Source organism: Leptinotarsa decemlineata, unplaced genomic scaffold (assembly GCF_025532065.1).
Source record: "Leptinotarsa decemlineata unplaced genomic scaffold, Ldec_3_MD MMD2_tig00026358_RagTag_RagTag, whole genome shotgun sequence".
Classification (NCBI taxonomy): domain Eukaryota; kingdom Metazoa; phylum Arthropoda; class Insecta; order Coleoptera; family Chrysomelidae; genus Leptinotarsa; species Leptinotarsa decemlineata.
In genome coordinates this window covers 8,086,367-8,104,621 of record NW_027412703.1, presented here as the reverse complement: position 1 = coordinate 8,104,621, position 18,255 = coordinate 8,086,367, and the positions used below count along the sequence as shown (strand labels likewise).

Here is an 18,255-nt window from a genome sequence, read left to right as displayed (position 1 = left end):
GTTATAGGGCAAAACTAAAAAATCACAGATTAAAAATCAAACAAGGAAAGACCAACTATTATAATGCAAAAATATATAACTCCAACAATAAAACTAAACAAGTATGGACTATCATAAATAATGAACTTGAGAAAAAAACGAAAAATAAAAATCCAGCATGTATAGCTTTGAAATATAACAATCAAGAAATTGAAGATCAACATACGGTTGCAGATTTGTTTGCTAGGCATTTCTCTTCAGCGGCTGCAACAGCAATTTCGGATCATTTTGGATGTAACTTAATTCTACCATGTACTTTTGCCAAGAATATTGTCGTTCAAAATGAATTCGATATCTCTCAGAAATTTCACCGCTTGAAGTTTTGAAAACTTTAGATAAAATGAGGAACAAAAATTCAGCTGGTATTGATGATATGTCTATTGTTACTGTAAAGCAAATTATTGATATAATTATTGAACCATTAGTTTTTTTGCTTAACCAGTCCTTTTATGGGGATTTTTTCCCAGATGAATTGAAGAGGGCTCTTGTCTTTCCACTGCACAAAAAAGGTCGGATAACAGAAATTGACAATTATAGGCAGATTTCGTTGATTTCATCCTTTTCAAAACTCTTTGAGAAAATAATAGGTAATAGAATTTTGATGTATATTGAACAAAATGACCTATTCTGCAATAATCAACATGGTTTTAGGAAGAGTAAATCAATTGAATCTGCATCTTATCAACTATTGAACTATATTTATGCACAAGTGGATAATAATAACCTAGTTTTTTCACTTTTTTTAGATCTATCAAAAGAATTCGATACTGTTTCTTCCAAATTTCTATTGAAAAAATTACTAGTAATGGGCCTTCCCAATAATGTGTTGTGTTGGATAGAATCGTACATGGAAAACCGTAGTTTGGTGGTTGAATGTAATGGAATTACATCAGTTCCTTATGATGTGAAACTAGGTGTTCCACAAGGGTCTATTCTGGGTTCATTGTTATTCTTGACTTTTATCAATGACTTGCCTGAATTCATTTCAGATTGTCACATAACTATGTACGCTGATGATACTACAATCACTGTTTCTGGAAAAAATGAGAATGAATTATCGATGAAAATTAATTTAGTTACTGACAAATTCAGTAGTTGGTGTCAACGTAACAAACTGATTTTAAATGAATCTAAGTCAGTGCTGATGAAAACATTTGTTAGGAGGGATTTCTGTTGTAATTTAGTCACTTTGAATGACATAAAAATATCAAAAGAAGTTTATTTTCTTGGAACTATTTTAGATGAGAATCTCCCTCTGGAGAAGTCACATACAAAAAGTGTGCAGTAAACTCAATTCCGCTTATTATTCGATCAAACAGTTGAAACATTGTTTAGATAGGTTTGGTTTACTAAATGTTTACTTTGCGAATGCATACTCCCACATTAGTTTCAACATAATGGCTTGGGGATGTACAAAGGAATTTTCTAGAGTTTTCATCTCAAAAACGACTGATAAGATTGATATTCAACCTGGGGTACCAAGAAAGTTGTAGACTCGTTTTCAAAAGAGAACGCTTGTTAACTGCACCCGCAATTTATATAATGAAATGTGTCATTTTTGTGCACTGGAACCTTGACTTGTATATAACGAACTTGAGCATTCACGGTCGTGATACTCGCCATGCTACTGCTCTGAGGGTCCTTTCAAAAAAAAAAAAAATATATATATATATATATATATATATATATATATATATATATATATATATATATATATATATATATATAGTTATAAAGCCATAAATTTTTATAACAGACTGCCACTTTCTATAAAGAGGTTGAATCCTTCAACTTTTTTTTTTTTTTTTAATTTAAGTTGTTTATTGTCCCTTCAACCATTCAGGTTATTAGAGACGGCATATTACATGTTATAGTAAATATAAAAATGTAAATAATAGATACAGTTAGGTCAGTTAGGTAATCTATAAGCTGGGATGGATTGCAACCTTCCTTCAGAAGTTCGGCAAGAGTTGAATTCTTCAACTTTGTTCAATAAGAAAGTTAAAAACTCATTACTGGACAAATGTTACTACAGTCATAAGGAATATTTAGAGGATTCTTTCACAAAAGGATAATAAGATATATTATCGTTCTAAATTTCCACTTGCTGTTTTGCTTTAGTTTCAGTGTTCTGACTGGCGATTTTATCGTTTTTTTTTAAATATATGTGTACATGTTTGTAAATATATGTATATATGTAAATATATACATATGTATATTTATTTGACTACGGCAAACAAAATTGCCACATTTTTTATTCATATACCTTTGTATATGCAAATATTAATTTTTATTCAAGCTTTGATTCCATAATTTTATTCATAAGTGACGTACTGTTTTTTGTAAATAATCATTGACCTACCATATATACGCTATGTATCACAAATGGTGAATTAATATTATTATTATTATCTTGCCATATTACTAGGCAAATGAATTTTAATAAATTATATTTCAATGTAGTTGATCAACTTACTCATGATGAGAAATATCAGAATTATTCCCTGCTGAGGTCTTACAAATAATGCAATAAACCACCATATCTTTTGAGGATTTCCACAAATAATTCAAATTGAGAACATAATATGGTTATTTCACCATTGTGAAGGCGTTACGTGTATACAAACCACGAACAAATTTGATATTACTGTCAAGAAGCCAATTTCCAGAATGACAGTTTTCAGCTAATTAGAAATGGGAGAAAATAATGGACCTGTTGTTATTTTAGATTTGTTTATTTACTTCTCAATCTATTAAAATGCCAAATCGAGTCGCTTCAACGGTAAGAACCACAAAATTATTCAAGCAATTATTCATTAACTCAACTGTCAGTTTCATAGAACTGCAATATTCCAGACAAAGTTCACACTGGCCGAGTTGAAGAGTCTGTGGTTGAAGAGTTACAAAGAACGATATATTCGATAAAAGAGTGCATGCACTTTAATGTTGATGAAATGGTTATGAGCAACCAATTTTGAAACAACCAATTGTAACAATAATAAGAAAACGGTTTCAGAAATGTTTGAAACTGCTAATAATTATTATTCTGCTAAACTACTCACCTTTTAGATGGAAGTCCAACTGATTACTTCACTAATGCCCGTATTCGCCGTTTTTTCTGTAAAGCCAAGCTTGCGTAAGCCCGCTTAAAAATCAAGCCAAGCTTAAATGTTTGCATTATGCACCGCAGAACATTAAACGTAACTTAGTCAAGCGCCAAAATAACTTGGCAACGTTGTATATTTTGTAAATTGGGGTTTCGATGGTTTACTTTTACGAAATAGTTGGGCCTCCTAAAAATTCCTCGTGGAAATTCAAAATCAATGATGTGTAAGATGACATTATTGACTTCCAGCATGATTTCATCTTCTAGTTAGGAATCACACGTTAAAAGGTAAGACCTCGTTAATCCTTAGCTCGCACAAGTTTCGACTTCTGAGAGTTGTCGTTCGTAGGGGTGCGACAGCTGATTAACGGAAAAACAGAAAAAAAACAGTTCCATCATTCTGCAACAACAGATTTTCAATTTCACAAGTCCGTTTACTGAAACATTTCAGAAAAACGACACATTATTTCCAAAACTAAAGAATAAAAAGTGAGGTTCTGATGTCTACATAAGCTTGGCTTCACATATACAGCCACCGAATTTGGCCGCATACATTTAAGCGAACTTGAAGGCGATTGAGCACACGGTGCATACAAAACTGAAGCGTTAAACGAGCTTGCCCCTTAAGCATCGCTTACTGGTATACGGCGAATACGGGCACAAGAGAATGACAACTTTTTAATAATGAACCAAAATGAACTTTTTAATAATGAACCAAAATGAACTTACTAAAATCGAGAACACAGCTTTTAAACAATAAAATGTAATAAGCGAACTTGAACAGAAAATACATTTTGACTGTACTATAAATGGATCCGTATAGACGTGTGCCGGGTCGATCCTCAACCATACAGTGCTACAAATTAAATGCTGTGTTTTTAAAAGAGTAAACATCAGCGCGTTGCTCGAAAGACCCGAATCCTTCCACCCCCCGCGCAGCAAAGGTTTGTAGGCATATATTTATCAAGAGTGGGAGTGAATATAATGTATTTGATTAACATTGGCAACACCACTCCTGTCCAATTACCCAATATTCATTTAGATTTCCGTATTCTAGATCAGTAGCACGGATGATAGCAGTGGCGCGCTCGAATATTCGCCCTTACTGTACGGCCGATTTATTTCAAAGTTTGTTTTTCAATGTTATTATTTGAGGATGATGAATACCAAAGTTTATAGTAATGTTTGAATAGGATAGCAGTCGATGAATATGATTTTGATATGACGGGTATTCGGTCGGAATATTGAAGAAAGGTAGACGTTAAATAGTCGACGTTTCGAAACTTATTTTTTCATCTTCAGGACTCTGAAGTATAAGTACAAAAATATACATATTAAAATGAAATTTTCAAACGGGATTCAGAAAAAACAAAAATAAATTATGTGAAATAACAATCGTTAAAAAAACAGTATACAGAAAAACAACATTGGTTAGTACTTTCATTTAGAGTGGTTCTCCGAGTACAAAATTGTTGAAAGTAAATGAAATCGACATAAAATATAAATGCATGTACAAGTTAACAAAAGACGTTGACACAGACACATAGAAATGAACAAACTGAATTATCGAGGAATCGGTTCTTTCTTGTAAATAAAAAAAGCTATTGATATTAATAATGAAAAAGTCCCCTGCTAATGAGCTGATTTATGTTTAATTTTTTTTATCAAATTCAAATACGAGGTGTTTAACTTTTCAATATGTATCATACACCATGATATTCTGATCCAACCCCACATTTTTCTTTTAATGTTCAGTACAAAATTGGTATCTTGGAATTTTTATGATCGGAATAAATTACGAATTAAATGTATAAATTCGAGAATTCGATGGCGGATAAAGTGATTTATGTCTCGAATGTAATCAATATAACTCGTACCAACTGTTATTCAAATGTATTAAAGTGGAAACAATGTTTTGTTAAATGTGCGAGGTTAGTTATTTTGTGTTAAAACTGAACTGGTCGCATGGCAAATTTCTGCTATTAGAAGGATAAAAAAACTAACACATCTAACAGAAAATAATCTTCATCAGTGCATCTGAACAAAAGCATTTCTTTGAAAGTTTTCCATTCATACAATTTTGTCAGCTTTCTGTCGTCAATAATCTTTCACAGCTTTTTTAAATCAAAATAGTGTCGATTTGAGGATGTTTATAGGGCATCTATAGAATATATTTATGGAAAGTGGATTTTGAGGTTTTTTTTTTAAGTCCATATATCAATAATATAATAATATATATCAATATATCAAACATAAAACTGTTTTATTCTGTATCATAATTTTGTAATTTCCTCAAGTGTTTTCTAGAATTTTCTCTGATTTCCAAGCCCCTTGTCACTCTCAGATCAACCAGTTTCGGCAGAAGACAATTGAAATAAAATATCTTCAATTTGAGCACCATTTCATTTTTCCAGAAGTGTTTATCTCTGGATATCTGAAAAAAATACATGGCCAAATGAAAAAGGCAGTGATTGATCAATAGTTACCCCTTCTACAAGGAAACCTTTTGGACTCCATACTACAAAAAAACATTTTTCTCTTTTTGTTATTGCTAATTGCCCTTGAACTTGGAAATAATAATTGTGTTTTCTATTCAGAACAAATGTATGGTTCTCAACTTTGCCAAATTTGATCTTATTCGTCCTTATTCTCTCTTCTTGAGACATATCCTTAATGTTGAAAGGACACTTTATCTCCACAATAGCATCATTATTCACCAATCCATCAGGATTTGCCCCCAAAAAATAAAATGTTTTATCAATGAAAAATCCACTCTTCCTGACTTTCACATTATGTTTTGATTCAAAATATTCGATCGCAAACGATTCGTTCAATTTTCCATATTCTGTCGCCTTGTTTCCTTTGAATTTCTTGTATAATAATTCCTTAATCGTATTGATGGTGCGGGTGTTCGATTTCATTTTACAAATTTTTCCAAAATTGGATGCAGTGATTCTTTTTTGTCTTTCTTCCATCCATAAGATGGAAGAGCTCTGGTCATTTGTTTCCCTCTCAATGTCATCGATCTCCTCTTGTGATTTTTTTAATTTATTCAGAAAATTAATTTCTTCTCTTATGTACTCATCATCATTCATATAAGGGATGGATTCGACAATATTGCCGTAGTCATTATCTGGAAGAGCGAACCCTTTTTTTTGGCGAAGCTCTTGTCGACGCCTCCTTCTTTCATTGGACAAGTTTGCATATCTCAGGTTTCTCTTTCTGATTTTTCCCATATAATTTTTGGTAAATATGCTAGGGCTATTGCTTCTTGTCATCGTTTTATGAAGGACCCCATAATATTCTGGTTCTTTGTTGAATGATATAAGAGCAGCTTCACATCTGGATTGGTAGGATTTTTTTTTCGAATAATTTATTCTCTTACCTCCAACAAATTTGCAAACTATCGAGTTATAATATTCAGCAAGATTATTGTTCATGTTGTAAAGTAAACTCTCGATATGTATAATGAGCCGATTCATGCAAACCTGGATGTCTCTGTATAAACCACATTCTTGCATTGAGGATACAACGTTAGTGCCTTTCTTGTTGCAATTGAAATAATTAATTTCATCGCATTTGGCGTGTTCGCCAAACACATGGGAAGGAGCATTGAGAATATCTTCTTTTAATTTTTTTACTTTCATCTAAAAATCAGCATTTTCTTCAATTCTATATTTCGTTGCCTTACTGATGGCAAATCGTAGGCGTTTAGCATTATTTTCGACTTCTTTTCTCAGGTACACTGATACCAAGGCATTCGTTAATGCGCGCTCCTTCGTCTTTCTGAAAAAAAGGTAGAATTAATTCGTTATATCAAATCAACAAGATATTCAACTCACTGCTTATAACTCTCAATTTCGAAGAAAAATTGGTAAATTTTCGTTTTGAGGACACCCGAAAAAATTTTTGACTGTACTTACGTATTTTGATGCGTAGATTACGAATCCGAAAGAAAAAATCGGCGCTCTCCCTTATTTAAAAAGTTACGGCCCTTCAAAGTTCATAAAAGGGCAACTTTTCAGCCTTCTTTTTCACTAAATAAACTATTTAAAAACACAAGCATTTATTCACTAGGTCACCTTTACACCTTATTCCTCCTTCTTTAACACTTTTCACTTCAATAATCAACATTTTTCTTATGAAAATGTTAAAAAATGTACGGAGCTGCTTTTTGGTTACATATCACTGTATTTTACGTTTTTAAGGTTAATGATATGGTTGGTACGACTGATGCAGTCCATATTCCTGAAGTAATTCAAATGATTTTTACCTTCATTCTTTAGATCGTAAATTGGTTTTTGGTGGTGTATTACGAATTTGAAATAGTAGGCGACGGCAAATACCAACCGCTTTTTTCTGAAATGTCACTAGTAACTAACCTAAAAATAGAATAATGTCACCAGGAGAAGCATTCGTTTTTAAATTAAGTTTTTCATAAGAAAAATGTTGATTATTGAAGTGAAAAGTGTTAAAGAAGGAGGAATAAGGTGTAAAGGTGACCTAGTGAATAAATGCATGTGTTTTTAAATAGTTTATTTAGTGAAAAAGAAGGCTGAAAAGTTGCCCTTTTCTGAACTTTGAAGGGCCGTAACTTTTTAAATAAGGGAGAGCGCCGCTTTTTTCTTTCGGATTCGTAATCTACGCATCAAAATACGTAAGTACAGTCAAAAATTTTTTCAAAATCGCCGGGTGTCCACATAACGAAAATTTACCCTTTTTTCTTTCGGATTCGTAATCTACGCATCAAAATACGTAAGTACAGTCAAAAATTTTTTCAAAATCGCCGGGTATCCACATAACGAAAATTTACCACATCAAAACCTAATCTACTAAATACGGAGAATGGAGTGAATTCCCTTACTGGCGTACGAAAAGGATAACAATAACCAATCTTGTCGTATCTTCACGATGATTGCGGTATGACGATTCTACAGGTTGCCAGTTGTGTTCAATAGTTAAAGTACTATGTAGGTGGCAGCGCCAATCAGTCATCAATTTCCCGATCGTAGAATCGGTGTTTTGCAAAAACTAATGATTTCATAAGAATTCGGAAACTTGTTGATTTTTCCAATTCATCATGTCATATAATTTTTTCTTTAAAACTCATCATTATCAAAAATCACTGAAGTTCCCGAATTTACAAATATATGTAGAATCATTAAAAAAAAAACAAAACTGAAGGCTTAAAACCGATTCCAGTTTTATCAAGGTAATGTTGGCTCTCAAAACACTTAATAGAGGAGTGCTGAAGAGTGAATTTTTAATCTGCTCCGGTATGAGTTATAGCCGGTAAGAAAATCAACAAATTCTAATCGATCACATTTTTTCTTCGCCGTCGTAAATACATGTAACTAAGACAACAGATGTGCATTATCGAACGTTTGCCGAGCTAAGGGAGCTATTCATCGCTCAGATTTGTATTAAACGAACGTACCTTTTGTTGAGTGAAATAAAAAAGTCATAATTTTTGACAGTAGTCTGAAGAGAGTTTATTAATTTATAATTTCTCAATATTTGTGATTTTAAAGAATTCTGTAAGAGTTACTCCGGACTTCATAAATTTATTTTCTAGTCTAGTCTAGATCCATTGATCTATCATTAATTTACTTTTAAGTTTGTCACTTCTTAAGTCTAGGCTCCATTCAGTCGTTCCAATTTTCTTAGTTAAATTTTTGTATATTTTTGATTAATAATGGGCATTTTCAGTTCAAAAATGGTGGATCTGTCATCTCCCAAAGCGATTTTAGTGAAGGACCTCATCAAAAGTGATAAAATTGTAATTTTCTCTAAGTCGACATGCCCCTATTGTGTAATGGCAAAAAAGGTAGGTTTATCACATTGCGATGTGTCAGATAATTTTTTAAACAATTTCTTATGTAGCTATCTTGTATGATTGTAGCATGATTGTTGAGAATATGTTGTAGAAAACCTTTTTAAACCTTATCTTGTATAATACAGACATCACATCAGAATACAAATATTTGTGAGAATTCAATTTCCCGTATGTTTCTGATGTTGCAATAAAATTGTTTTTTGTTTGTATATATTTAGTGCCTGACAAATTTTCAACAAGACAATTACAAAAGAATGTCGTATCTGAAATTCCTTTTCAAAATTTAATGGAGTTACTTTTTCATATGAATTATGAAAAGCTCTCTACCTTTTAAAAGCAACACTAATAATTAAGGACTGTATCTAAGAACAACCCTCGTTTTTGTACAGGTAAATAACCCAGTTATTTATCAATTGATATTTTTCTGTATAACTATTTTCTATATATTAATTTTGTCCAAAAAATTACTCGAGTATCCTTGTGAAGTAATAATTATATGTCATAATAAAAGAAATGAATTTTTTATTACTTTGGTTATGTTGGTAGGTGTATTGAAAATGTTTGCCATCTTTTAACACTCCGGATGGTTGGGCTTCTACTCAGTCGTATTATGGTTTATGAAAGAACTTGAAAACTATCCTTTTTTAGTCTGAGTTTTCAATGGTGCAAATGTTGAAGAACATTTTTACAAAAAAAAATCAAATTCATAGCCCAGTTCTCTTTCCTTGAAAGGCAAGTCCTGTTTGGCCATTAAGAAATCAATGAGAGCATGTGACTTTTTGAAAATTTAAAAATAATTTTTGCTTCCTATGCAACCTGTTAAGTTTGTCAGTGTCTCTAAAAGTTCATGTATATGTTAATATACCTCCATTAACAAATATGGACACGGCATGTCAGGAATTAAACATACTTCTGATATTGCACATGCTTTTGACAATATGTACAAAATCAATACACATTCAATATTAGTACAGATAATAATAATAATAATGTTTATTTTAGAAAATGCCACAATTATTTGTATAAAAAATAATTACAACATATAATAAAATGACGTGACACACAATTATAAAACTGATGTTTTGAAAAATCCTCAACACAATAGGGTTCTAGATCTACAAGTATCTTTTTGATGTTTTTCTTTTAAATTGATTGCTACTAGCAGATGTCTAACAAGTACTGGTAACTTGTAAAATTTCATTGCCATATAATAGGGAGATTTTTCAGTAAGTATGATACCTATGTAATTTAATGTATTATATGGATAAATGAGGTCATGCCTCCTAGTGTTATATTCATGTTCTGTAGCATTTAGATTAAAAAGTTCTCTATTTTTAAACAAATACATCAAACATTCAAAAATATACAGAGCATATACAGTCATGATGTTTTTATTCTTGAAAACTGTTCGACAAGAGTCTTTATAATGTTTGTAATTGATTATTCCAATTCCACTTTGGTTTTCGACTCGTTCAATACTAACATTTGTTTTCAACCAGTTTTTTGTTTTCTGAAAAATGTTACAACGGTTTACCATTATCTCCGGATATGTTTCTCCCCGTGCCAGAAGGCTTGTATCATCAGAATATATAGTTATAAATTGATTCTCTGCTAATTCAGATTTGCATAAATCATTCATAAATATAACGATTTCCCAGCACAACAGTCGAAATGTTAATTTAGAATTCACACAAATGTAACACTACATTTTTAGACTGAATTTGCAGGTTGCCTTATTTAACTGTATTGAATGTTGAATGTTGTTTGATCAACTTTATTATAAGTCTCTCACGTTAGACTGGTATATATATATATATATATATATATATATATATATATATATATATATATATATATATATATATGTGTAGACCAAGAAATTTCACAATCTCACTCAGTTTTGAGGATGGATTGGAATTGAATTATCGGCTGTTTACACAAGAATACTATTACCTTTTTGGAATGGTTTTGGCTTTCTACTTCTCCAAATACTTTTGAAGTATACGTGGGCTGTTGAAAAAATAAGGTGAATATTCAGATTTTGCAGGCATGTCCATTGCTATGCTATCGAAAAAATGGATCAAAGAATTTGCATTAAATTTTGTATAAAAAAATGAATTAAGTGCTCAAAAACACTTGAAATATTGACAGTGACATACGGTGATTGTACTCAGTCTGAAAAAAGTTCACAAATGGTACAAGCTTTCCACAGAAGGTTGAGAAGATGTGAATGGCACCTTGGGCGCCCTAGCACATCAACAACACATGAAAATGTTGAGATAGTGAAGAAAATTGTTATGGAGAATTGTCGAATCACTATTAGGAAAGTTGCTGAGAATTTTGACTGAAAAACCCGGTGCATGAGAAACTCTCAGAAATTGTTGAAAGACGTCAACAGGGATCCAAATTTGCTTGAAAGGGTCATAACTTGTGACGAATCACGGGTATACGGGTATGACATGAAACAAAAGTCTAATCGTCCGAATGAAAGAGCTAATATCAAAATAAGAATGCCAAGTTTGATCAAAAGTCGAGCTTTTGCTCACTGTTTTCTTCAATTATTGAGGCGTAGTGAATTCAGGAGTTCTTGCCATATGGTCATACAGTCAATTATTGTACCCAAACCAATAGAAGGCCTGGAACTAGGAAAAAAGGAAGACAAGCTAGGCATAAGAGGATCCTCAACATGTAATTTGATATTCGATAGTTGCAGAGTGCCCAAGGAAAACATTTTGGGAGAGCCTGGATTTGGATTCAAGATCGCCATGATGACTCTCGATGCAGGTAGAATAGGTATAGCCAGCCAAGCTCTAGGCATTGCCCAGGCTTCTCTGGAAGTAGCTGCGGAGTATGCTTCCAAGCGTCTGGCATTCGGGAAGCCCCTCACCAAGTTGCAGACTATCCAGAACAAGTTAGCAGACATGGCTCGCCAACTGGAGTCTGCCAGGTTGCTGACCTGGAGGGCGGCTTGGCTGAAGGACAACAAGAAACCGTACACCAAAGAAGCTGCGATTGCAAAGTTGGCTGCTAGCAAAGCCGCCACGTTCCTCAGTCATCAGTGTATACAGATTTTGGGCGGGATGGGGTATGTGTCTGATATGCCGGCTGAACGCCATTATAGAGATGCGAGGATTACTGAAATCTATGAAGGAACCTCTGAGATTCAGAGGCTGGTTATTGCAGAAAATTTGATTAAGGAATTGGGTATCAATTAATTATTTTCAAGGTGTTTCGGCTTGTTTTTGAGTAACCGTTTTTCCTGACAATTTTTATATTTACACTGTATTTCAGACTGACTGATTATTTTTATAGAAAAGTGTCTTATATTGTACTGTGAACTCAAATATATTACTTCTACAATAAAGAGTATCTTGAAGTTTTGCGCCGCTTTCGAGAAGCAATACGAAGAAAACATCCGATATTGTGGAAAAACAAGTCATGTCTTTTGCATCACGATAATACTCCTGCTTGTTCATAATTTTTTGCCCAAAAACAACATTGTAATCATGCCTCGGCCACCGTATTCACCTGATTTGCACCCCTGCGACATTTCCTGTTCTCAAGATTGAAGAGACCCATGAAAGGGCGACGTTTTGCGACGATTGATGATATGAAAACCAAGTCGCTGAGAGACCTCAAGAATATACCCAAAAAAAGTGCATATCAGAACTTCTTCGAGGATTGGAAAAAACGCTGGCACAAGTGTATTATATCTGAGGGGGACTACTTTGAAGGGGACAAAATAAAAATTGATGAATGAATAAAAATTTTTTTAGAAAAATTTAAATTCACTTTATTTTTTGAACAGAGTAGAATATGTTTCATTTAAAAATTCAAAACTGTAATCACTCCGTTGAAACTGGAAGTGATTGGACAGTGAAAAGTATGTGAAAACTCTCCTCCTTGCATATCATTCATCTATACCAAATCTCATTTTGGAACATCTAATACTCTAGAAGTTGCAACTGTCAAATATATTCATTGACACCAACTATATCATTTAAAAAACAAATCAACTTTCACAAATTATTGTCATCGTATTAGAATTAAAACTATTTTCAGTTAGTAGTAAATGAAGGGAACCAATATATGATGGTCCAGAGTTAAAAAAATTATAGAGAAAGTATGATTTTAATTTTTTGCTTTTCTTCCTTCTTTTTAATTTTAATTCATGATGAAACTTCTTACTCCGTTATTCTGATCTGATATCATCAAAATATTTGTCAAGATTTGTGTGATTATTTTTTCTCAATACTGTATAGCTTATCGATGTTTTTGTCCCTAGGTTTTCGATAATATCAAGGCAAAATATACGGAAGTTTTGTTGGACAATAGAGAAGATGGAAGTGAAATACAATCTATCCTAGGGCAAATGACTGGTTCTAGAACGGTAAGGTCTAAAAAGTTTCATCATTTTCCGTAGTGCAGGTAAAACCACTCTATAGATAATTGAAATGATATAAAACGAAACACCGTAGGATTGTGCATTCTGTATTAATGTACTGTAGGATCTGAAAGAACGCCTCTATTCTTTTATGAAACACTGAAATATTGAGGTTACTTTTCTAACTTAGGCCAGTCCAGTTACAGTATCATCAAAATCACAAATGATTATTTGATGTTTCCTATTATATAGCTACAATTTCAGTGCAGTGATTGATTATCGTTATTTGAGTTTTTCCTGTTTGCTCCTTTTGGAAATATATCTATCGTTTTTAGTGTTAGGCGGTAAAAATAATATTTAATAATTTTTTGAGCATTTTAAATATTAAATGAACTGAACTTTACTCAATAATATTTTTTTAATGTAGTTTATTTTTATATTTAGTAATAAATACATTTAATAACTTTACATAACTGTGTAACTATGACTATGTTTTACGGAAGCACAGAAGGGCAACAGTTTTTCATTAATTTTTTTATGGAAATTACAGATGTGAAACTCTTAATTTTCGACTTCAATCTCAAAATTCAATTTAAATCTCGTAATTTCAAAATTATAACTTTAAACTCGAGATTCAAATTGGAATTTCGAGTTCAAAGTAGTAATTTCGAAATTAACAAACATCTCATTATCCAGGCCGTATTTTTTAGCTGATACCACTATTGCTAGGTCGGAAACGGTAGATCCTACAAGGACGGTTAAATGGAACAAAAGTTGCCTATTTAGGAATGCAACACACTGGTATTTTTATTTTTTTGCTCTACCGCCTCCATTTTCAATAATATCAAAAAATGACAAAGAACATGTGCTTTATATTCTGGATGGACTTATTTTTCAATACAACGTTTTGTTCATTGAATTCAATCATCAATATATTCTTTTGAATACGGACCTGTATTTTTTATACATTTTCGTAGTTATTATAATTACAAATTCGTTGACATATCACAACATATCTATTTCTCGAGGTTTTTTCCCGAAACCACATCATCAATATTCTATCATTTAACTTTATTTATTGAGTGAGAAATCAAATATCAAACTATTGTTGTAATACATAGTTAACAGTATCGTTAATACATCATATTGAAAAAAAGACAGTTGCGAAAGAAAAGTATCGAAATAATAAATAATAGAAAATGAACACCATAATGGAATGTCTCATGTTACATTTTTCAAGTTACCGTCTCACGCGATATCGCATCAAATGTTCAAATTGTCTTCCATCATTTCTTAAACAAATACTTGCTCTAGAAATAGTGTGCTTGTGGCAGTTCTCTAAAATCTGTGGAGGGATAGCGATGCAGGCACTCCTTATTGAATCTTTCAATTCTTCAATATTTTCAAAATTTGTTCTGAATACTTGATCTTTTATGAAGCCTCACAACGAAAAATCTAGAAGAGAGAGGTCCGGTGAACGTGGTGGCCATTCAATAGGACCATTATTTCCTATCCATCTTCCTGGCATAGTTGTATTGAGTAAATCTCTGCACATTATCTTGCGATGTGGTGGAGCTCCGTCGTGTTGGAAATAATCATATTTTTTCGTTAGGCTAAGTGACATCTTCTAGAAACTCAATTAGAGTCCCTGATGAGGTGTCAAGAACATCAAGCCATACGTTAACACCATAGCTCTCTTGGAAATTAGTGACTCAATGTAAATATTCATTTTCTTGTCGCTAGTGATAATGTATATTCCTGTTGAACCATCCGTTATTGGTAAATGTACTTTCATCACACCACACATTTTTTTACAAATTTCATTATGCTGGCGAAATGTTCTAATGCGCCATCTACAAAAAACTTTTCTCCTGTTGAAGTCCGTTAAACGCAAATGATGAACTTTCCTGACTCGATAAGGTTTAAAGTTATTTTTCTTCAAAATTTTCCGTACAGACGTAGTGGATATGGCCGAACTATGAGCAATCTCTCTCAGAGAGATACTTCCTTGTTCTCAATTTTTTTATTTTCCATAAATCCTAAATCAAATTAATGTCACTTCATCATTATTGTGAATCTTCTTTGAACTCACCTAAAACGCCGACTTCATTATCGCCACCACATTCAGTAACCGTACATTTTCTTTCGGAGGGTTTTTCAAAAGATCCATAATTCCGTAAAGTATTTTCGATTCGTTGAAAATATCTATGATTAGGTTGTCGTTCAGAATACAATTCCTGATACATTGCCAGAGATTTGGTAGCATTCCTCAAACATCTCGAATATACCAAAAGCATATCCACTTTTTCGTCATTGGAAAAATTCATGTTTTTCCCTTAAAATCGCTCAACGATTTGAATAACTTTTATTTTGTGTGTGACAATTAACTTGACATTCACATTCATGTATTTCATGACTTACTTCAAAAAAGAAATTATCGCTTATCATGTTTCTCGTGAAAATCATCTATGACTTTTTTAATACAATATTTTTATTAGTTAATTCTTGTTGATATCCTCATTTTCTGAACAGAATATTATGGGTAGCTACAAATTCTCAAAAGTCATTTGGAAGTTATGAATGGCTTGGTATTGATACAAAGATTATTGGTCTCTCTTTTTCAATGCGACCCTGACAGACCCTGAAACAGTATCAGTTAACGTATCAACTGAAACTAGTTTCAGTTGATAGGTCAAAATAGTACTTTGCAGTTGAAACGTTTGGAGATTGTAATCAAAGAAGACCACGGCAAAACCCGGAAACCAACCAAAACTCAGCTGATTATAGTTTACTGCTAAAAACCAATGAAAAAACATTTGGCCCAGACACCCCCATATCTCCTGAAAAAATCATTTGAAACTAAAAGTCTCTTGGGTAAAAACTATGATATCCCACAATTAAGAGACAGTTGTAGTATTGATGTGTTACTCTCTTTTTACTGTGTGTATCCACAGTATTTTTCCTTATGGTATGCTCTGCTGAAGAAGTTCTAGACTCTAATGGTGTTTTAGTTTGGTAGAATATCGTTTTGTGAAACATATTGAAATTAACATCACTTCATATAGAAATCACTTTAGAGAATTGGAAATTCTATCTATATTTAATGTTGCTTATTACACGTAAAAAAATATAGAGCACTTTCTACTTCGTGGGCAAGTTAATCCATACAGGACAAGACAATCTAATGAATACTTCATTCGATATCTTGCTCTATTCATGAGTTAAAAAGAGGACTTACTATGCAGAATTATTTTATTTAGATTTAAAGCAGCTACATTATGAAAATATTTTTTCAGGTGCCAAGGGTTTTTGTTAACGAAGTTTGTCTTGGTGGCGGAACAGATGTCAAGGCACTATATGAAAGTGGAGAATTGCAGAGAATTGTGGCAGCTTGAATAGTGTCAAGTGAAAAAAATTATACTTTGGAATTTATGCTGTAATGTCTTTGAAATGCCTATTAAATTTTAATATATCGTTGTATATCTTTTTCTTTGTTCTAAACATTTCAAAGGTTCCTAAAAATGTCAACTTGACTGGTCTCTAATTTCCAGATTTTTTATTCCATTTCTGAAAAACTACTGATATGAGAATACTAAGCAAATGAAGTGTTTCTACTAATTTCATACATTATACCATTTATTGAAGGATATGAATGGCGCCGACTGTTAAACTTTTTCTGAGAAAAAAATCCGTATGGAGATATTTGACCTTTTAATACTTTGAAAAAGGGAAGTTCTTGAAAGCATGTTGTTGGTGGTCCGAAAGTTAGCAAAACAAAAGTGTTCGTTAGTATTTTAACGTTCCATTCACCAGTTTTCAGAAAATTATATTAACACATGGAATATATCCTAATAATTTCATCCTTGTTATTGATTTGTTGTGCAAGTCAACAAGAATTCACTAATTGAATAGAACTGGCCGATACTTGATGAAAATCCATATTAAAACAATTTATTATATGATTTTTACAAAAACCGCGATACGTGTTTCATTATAAAATTAACTTCCTCAAACGTAAACTTGAGGAAGCTATTATATAGTATAGTAGTATATAGTATAACCTTTTATAGTGAAAATCATACAATAAACTGTATTAATTACTATAATTAATACAGGTATAATTACAGTTATAATATATACTAATTAATTATAACTAATTATAATTAATTAGTATATATAAAGTGCAAAGGTAACAACATAAAGAAAATGGAATGTTGCAGTTACATTACATGAAAATCATTCACAGTAGCGAATTGAATTTAATTTGAATAGAATAGAATATAGCTTTATTTTCGGGAATGAGAATCACAGTGAAGTTAAGAGCATCTCACAGTGATCAAAATTAAAGAACGTAGTGTCAGGTAAGATTGATTGAATCAATCTGGGAACTGGAAGAAAATTATTTGTATGGGTTGAAATTATAAAAGCATTTGTATAAATTAAAATATTGAAATAAATGAAGTGGTTTAAAAAAACGTTTGTGTCTTATTCTCTTTGCAGGTTCGCTTCGTAAGACTATCTATTCTTCTAAATAGTCTTTGATAGAGTAAGGTTCTAGATCTACTATAATATTGATTATAAGCCTCTTGAATACTTTTATGTTGTTGTATTTATTCATCTTTCAGATCATTATGATAATAGACATGTCAATAATAAAAATAACAATAAATAAATATATTCCTATCAAATAAAACAGGTACTATACAAAAATCATAGACAAATTATTATAAAAAAACATAATATAATTATATACAATTAAAAGGTTTAACATAAAAATAGGAAGGAAAAGCAGTGAAAACAAGTTATATAATAATAATAATAATCAACTTTATTCAGTATTTAATATTACATAATAGGCGAAGTTTAGCTATTAGCTACTCTTATAAGACA

At 32.0% G+C, this 18,255-nt stretch overlaps 2 protein-coding genes and 1 pseudogene across 2 annotated transcripts; 2 read left to right on the top strand and 1 right to left on the bottom strand.

Annotated features, from left to right (window-relative positions):
- Nucleotides 1-3,848: 3,848 nt before the first annotated feature.
- On the bottom strand, nt 3,849-7,049 carry LOC141486609 (uncharacterized). The gene is made up of 2 exons (XM_074184844.1): nt 5,632-7,049; nt 3,849-5,579 (listed from the first exon to the last, which is right to left on the bottom strand). Exons 1-2 carry the CDS (start codon nt 6,790-6,792, stop codon nt 5,409-5,411), a joined length of 1,332 nt encoding a protein of 443 aa, XP_074040945.1. The 5' UTR covers nt 6,793-7,049; the 3' UTR covers nt 3,849-5,408.
- Nucleotides 7,050-8,168: 1,119 nt separating this feature from the next.
- On the top strand, nt 8,169-16,845 carry LOC141486611 (glutaredoxin-like). The gene is made up of 4 exons (XM_074184845.1): nt 8,169-8,437; nt 8,855-8,972; nt 13,267-13,371; nt 16,662-16,845. The coding sequence occupies exons 1-4, from the start codon at nt 8,361-8,363 to the stop codon at nt 16,758-16,760; spliced, it is 399 nt and encodes a 132-aa protein (XP_074040946.1). The 5' UTR covers nt 8,169-8,360; the 3' UTR covers nt 16,761-16,845.
- On the top strand, nt 10,855-13,290 carry LOC141486610 (short-chain specific acyl-CoA dehydrogenase, mitochondrial pseudogene; annotated as a pseudogene).
- Nucleotides 16,846-18,255: the final 1,410 nt, after the last annotated feature.

Coding starts and splice junctions, on each gene's coding strand:
- LOC141486611 (XM_074184845.1), top strand. CDS start 8,361: ATGTTGGCTCTCAAAACACTTAATAGAGGAGTGCTGAAGAGTGAATTT. Junction 8,438..8,854: donor TCCGGTATGAGTTATAGCCG/GTAAGAAAATCA, acceptor GGGCATTTTCAG/TTCAAAAATGGTGGATCTGT. Junction 13,372..16,661: donor AAATGACTGGTTCTAGAACG/GTAAGGTCTAAA, acceptor ATATTTTTTCAG/GTGCCAAGGGTTTTTGTTAA.
- LOC141486609 (XM_074184844.1), bottom strand. CDS start 6,792: ATGAAAGTAAAAAAATTAAAAGAAGATATTCTCAATGCTCCTTCCCAT. Junction 5,580..5,631: donor AAGGTTTCCTTGTAGAAGGG/GTAACTATTGAT, acceptor TATTTTTTTCAG/ATATCCAGAGATAAACACTT.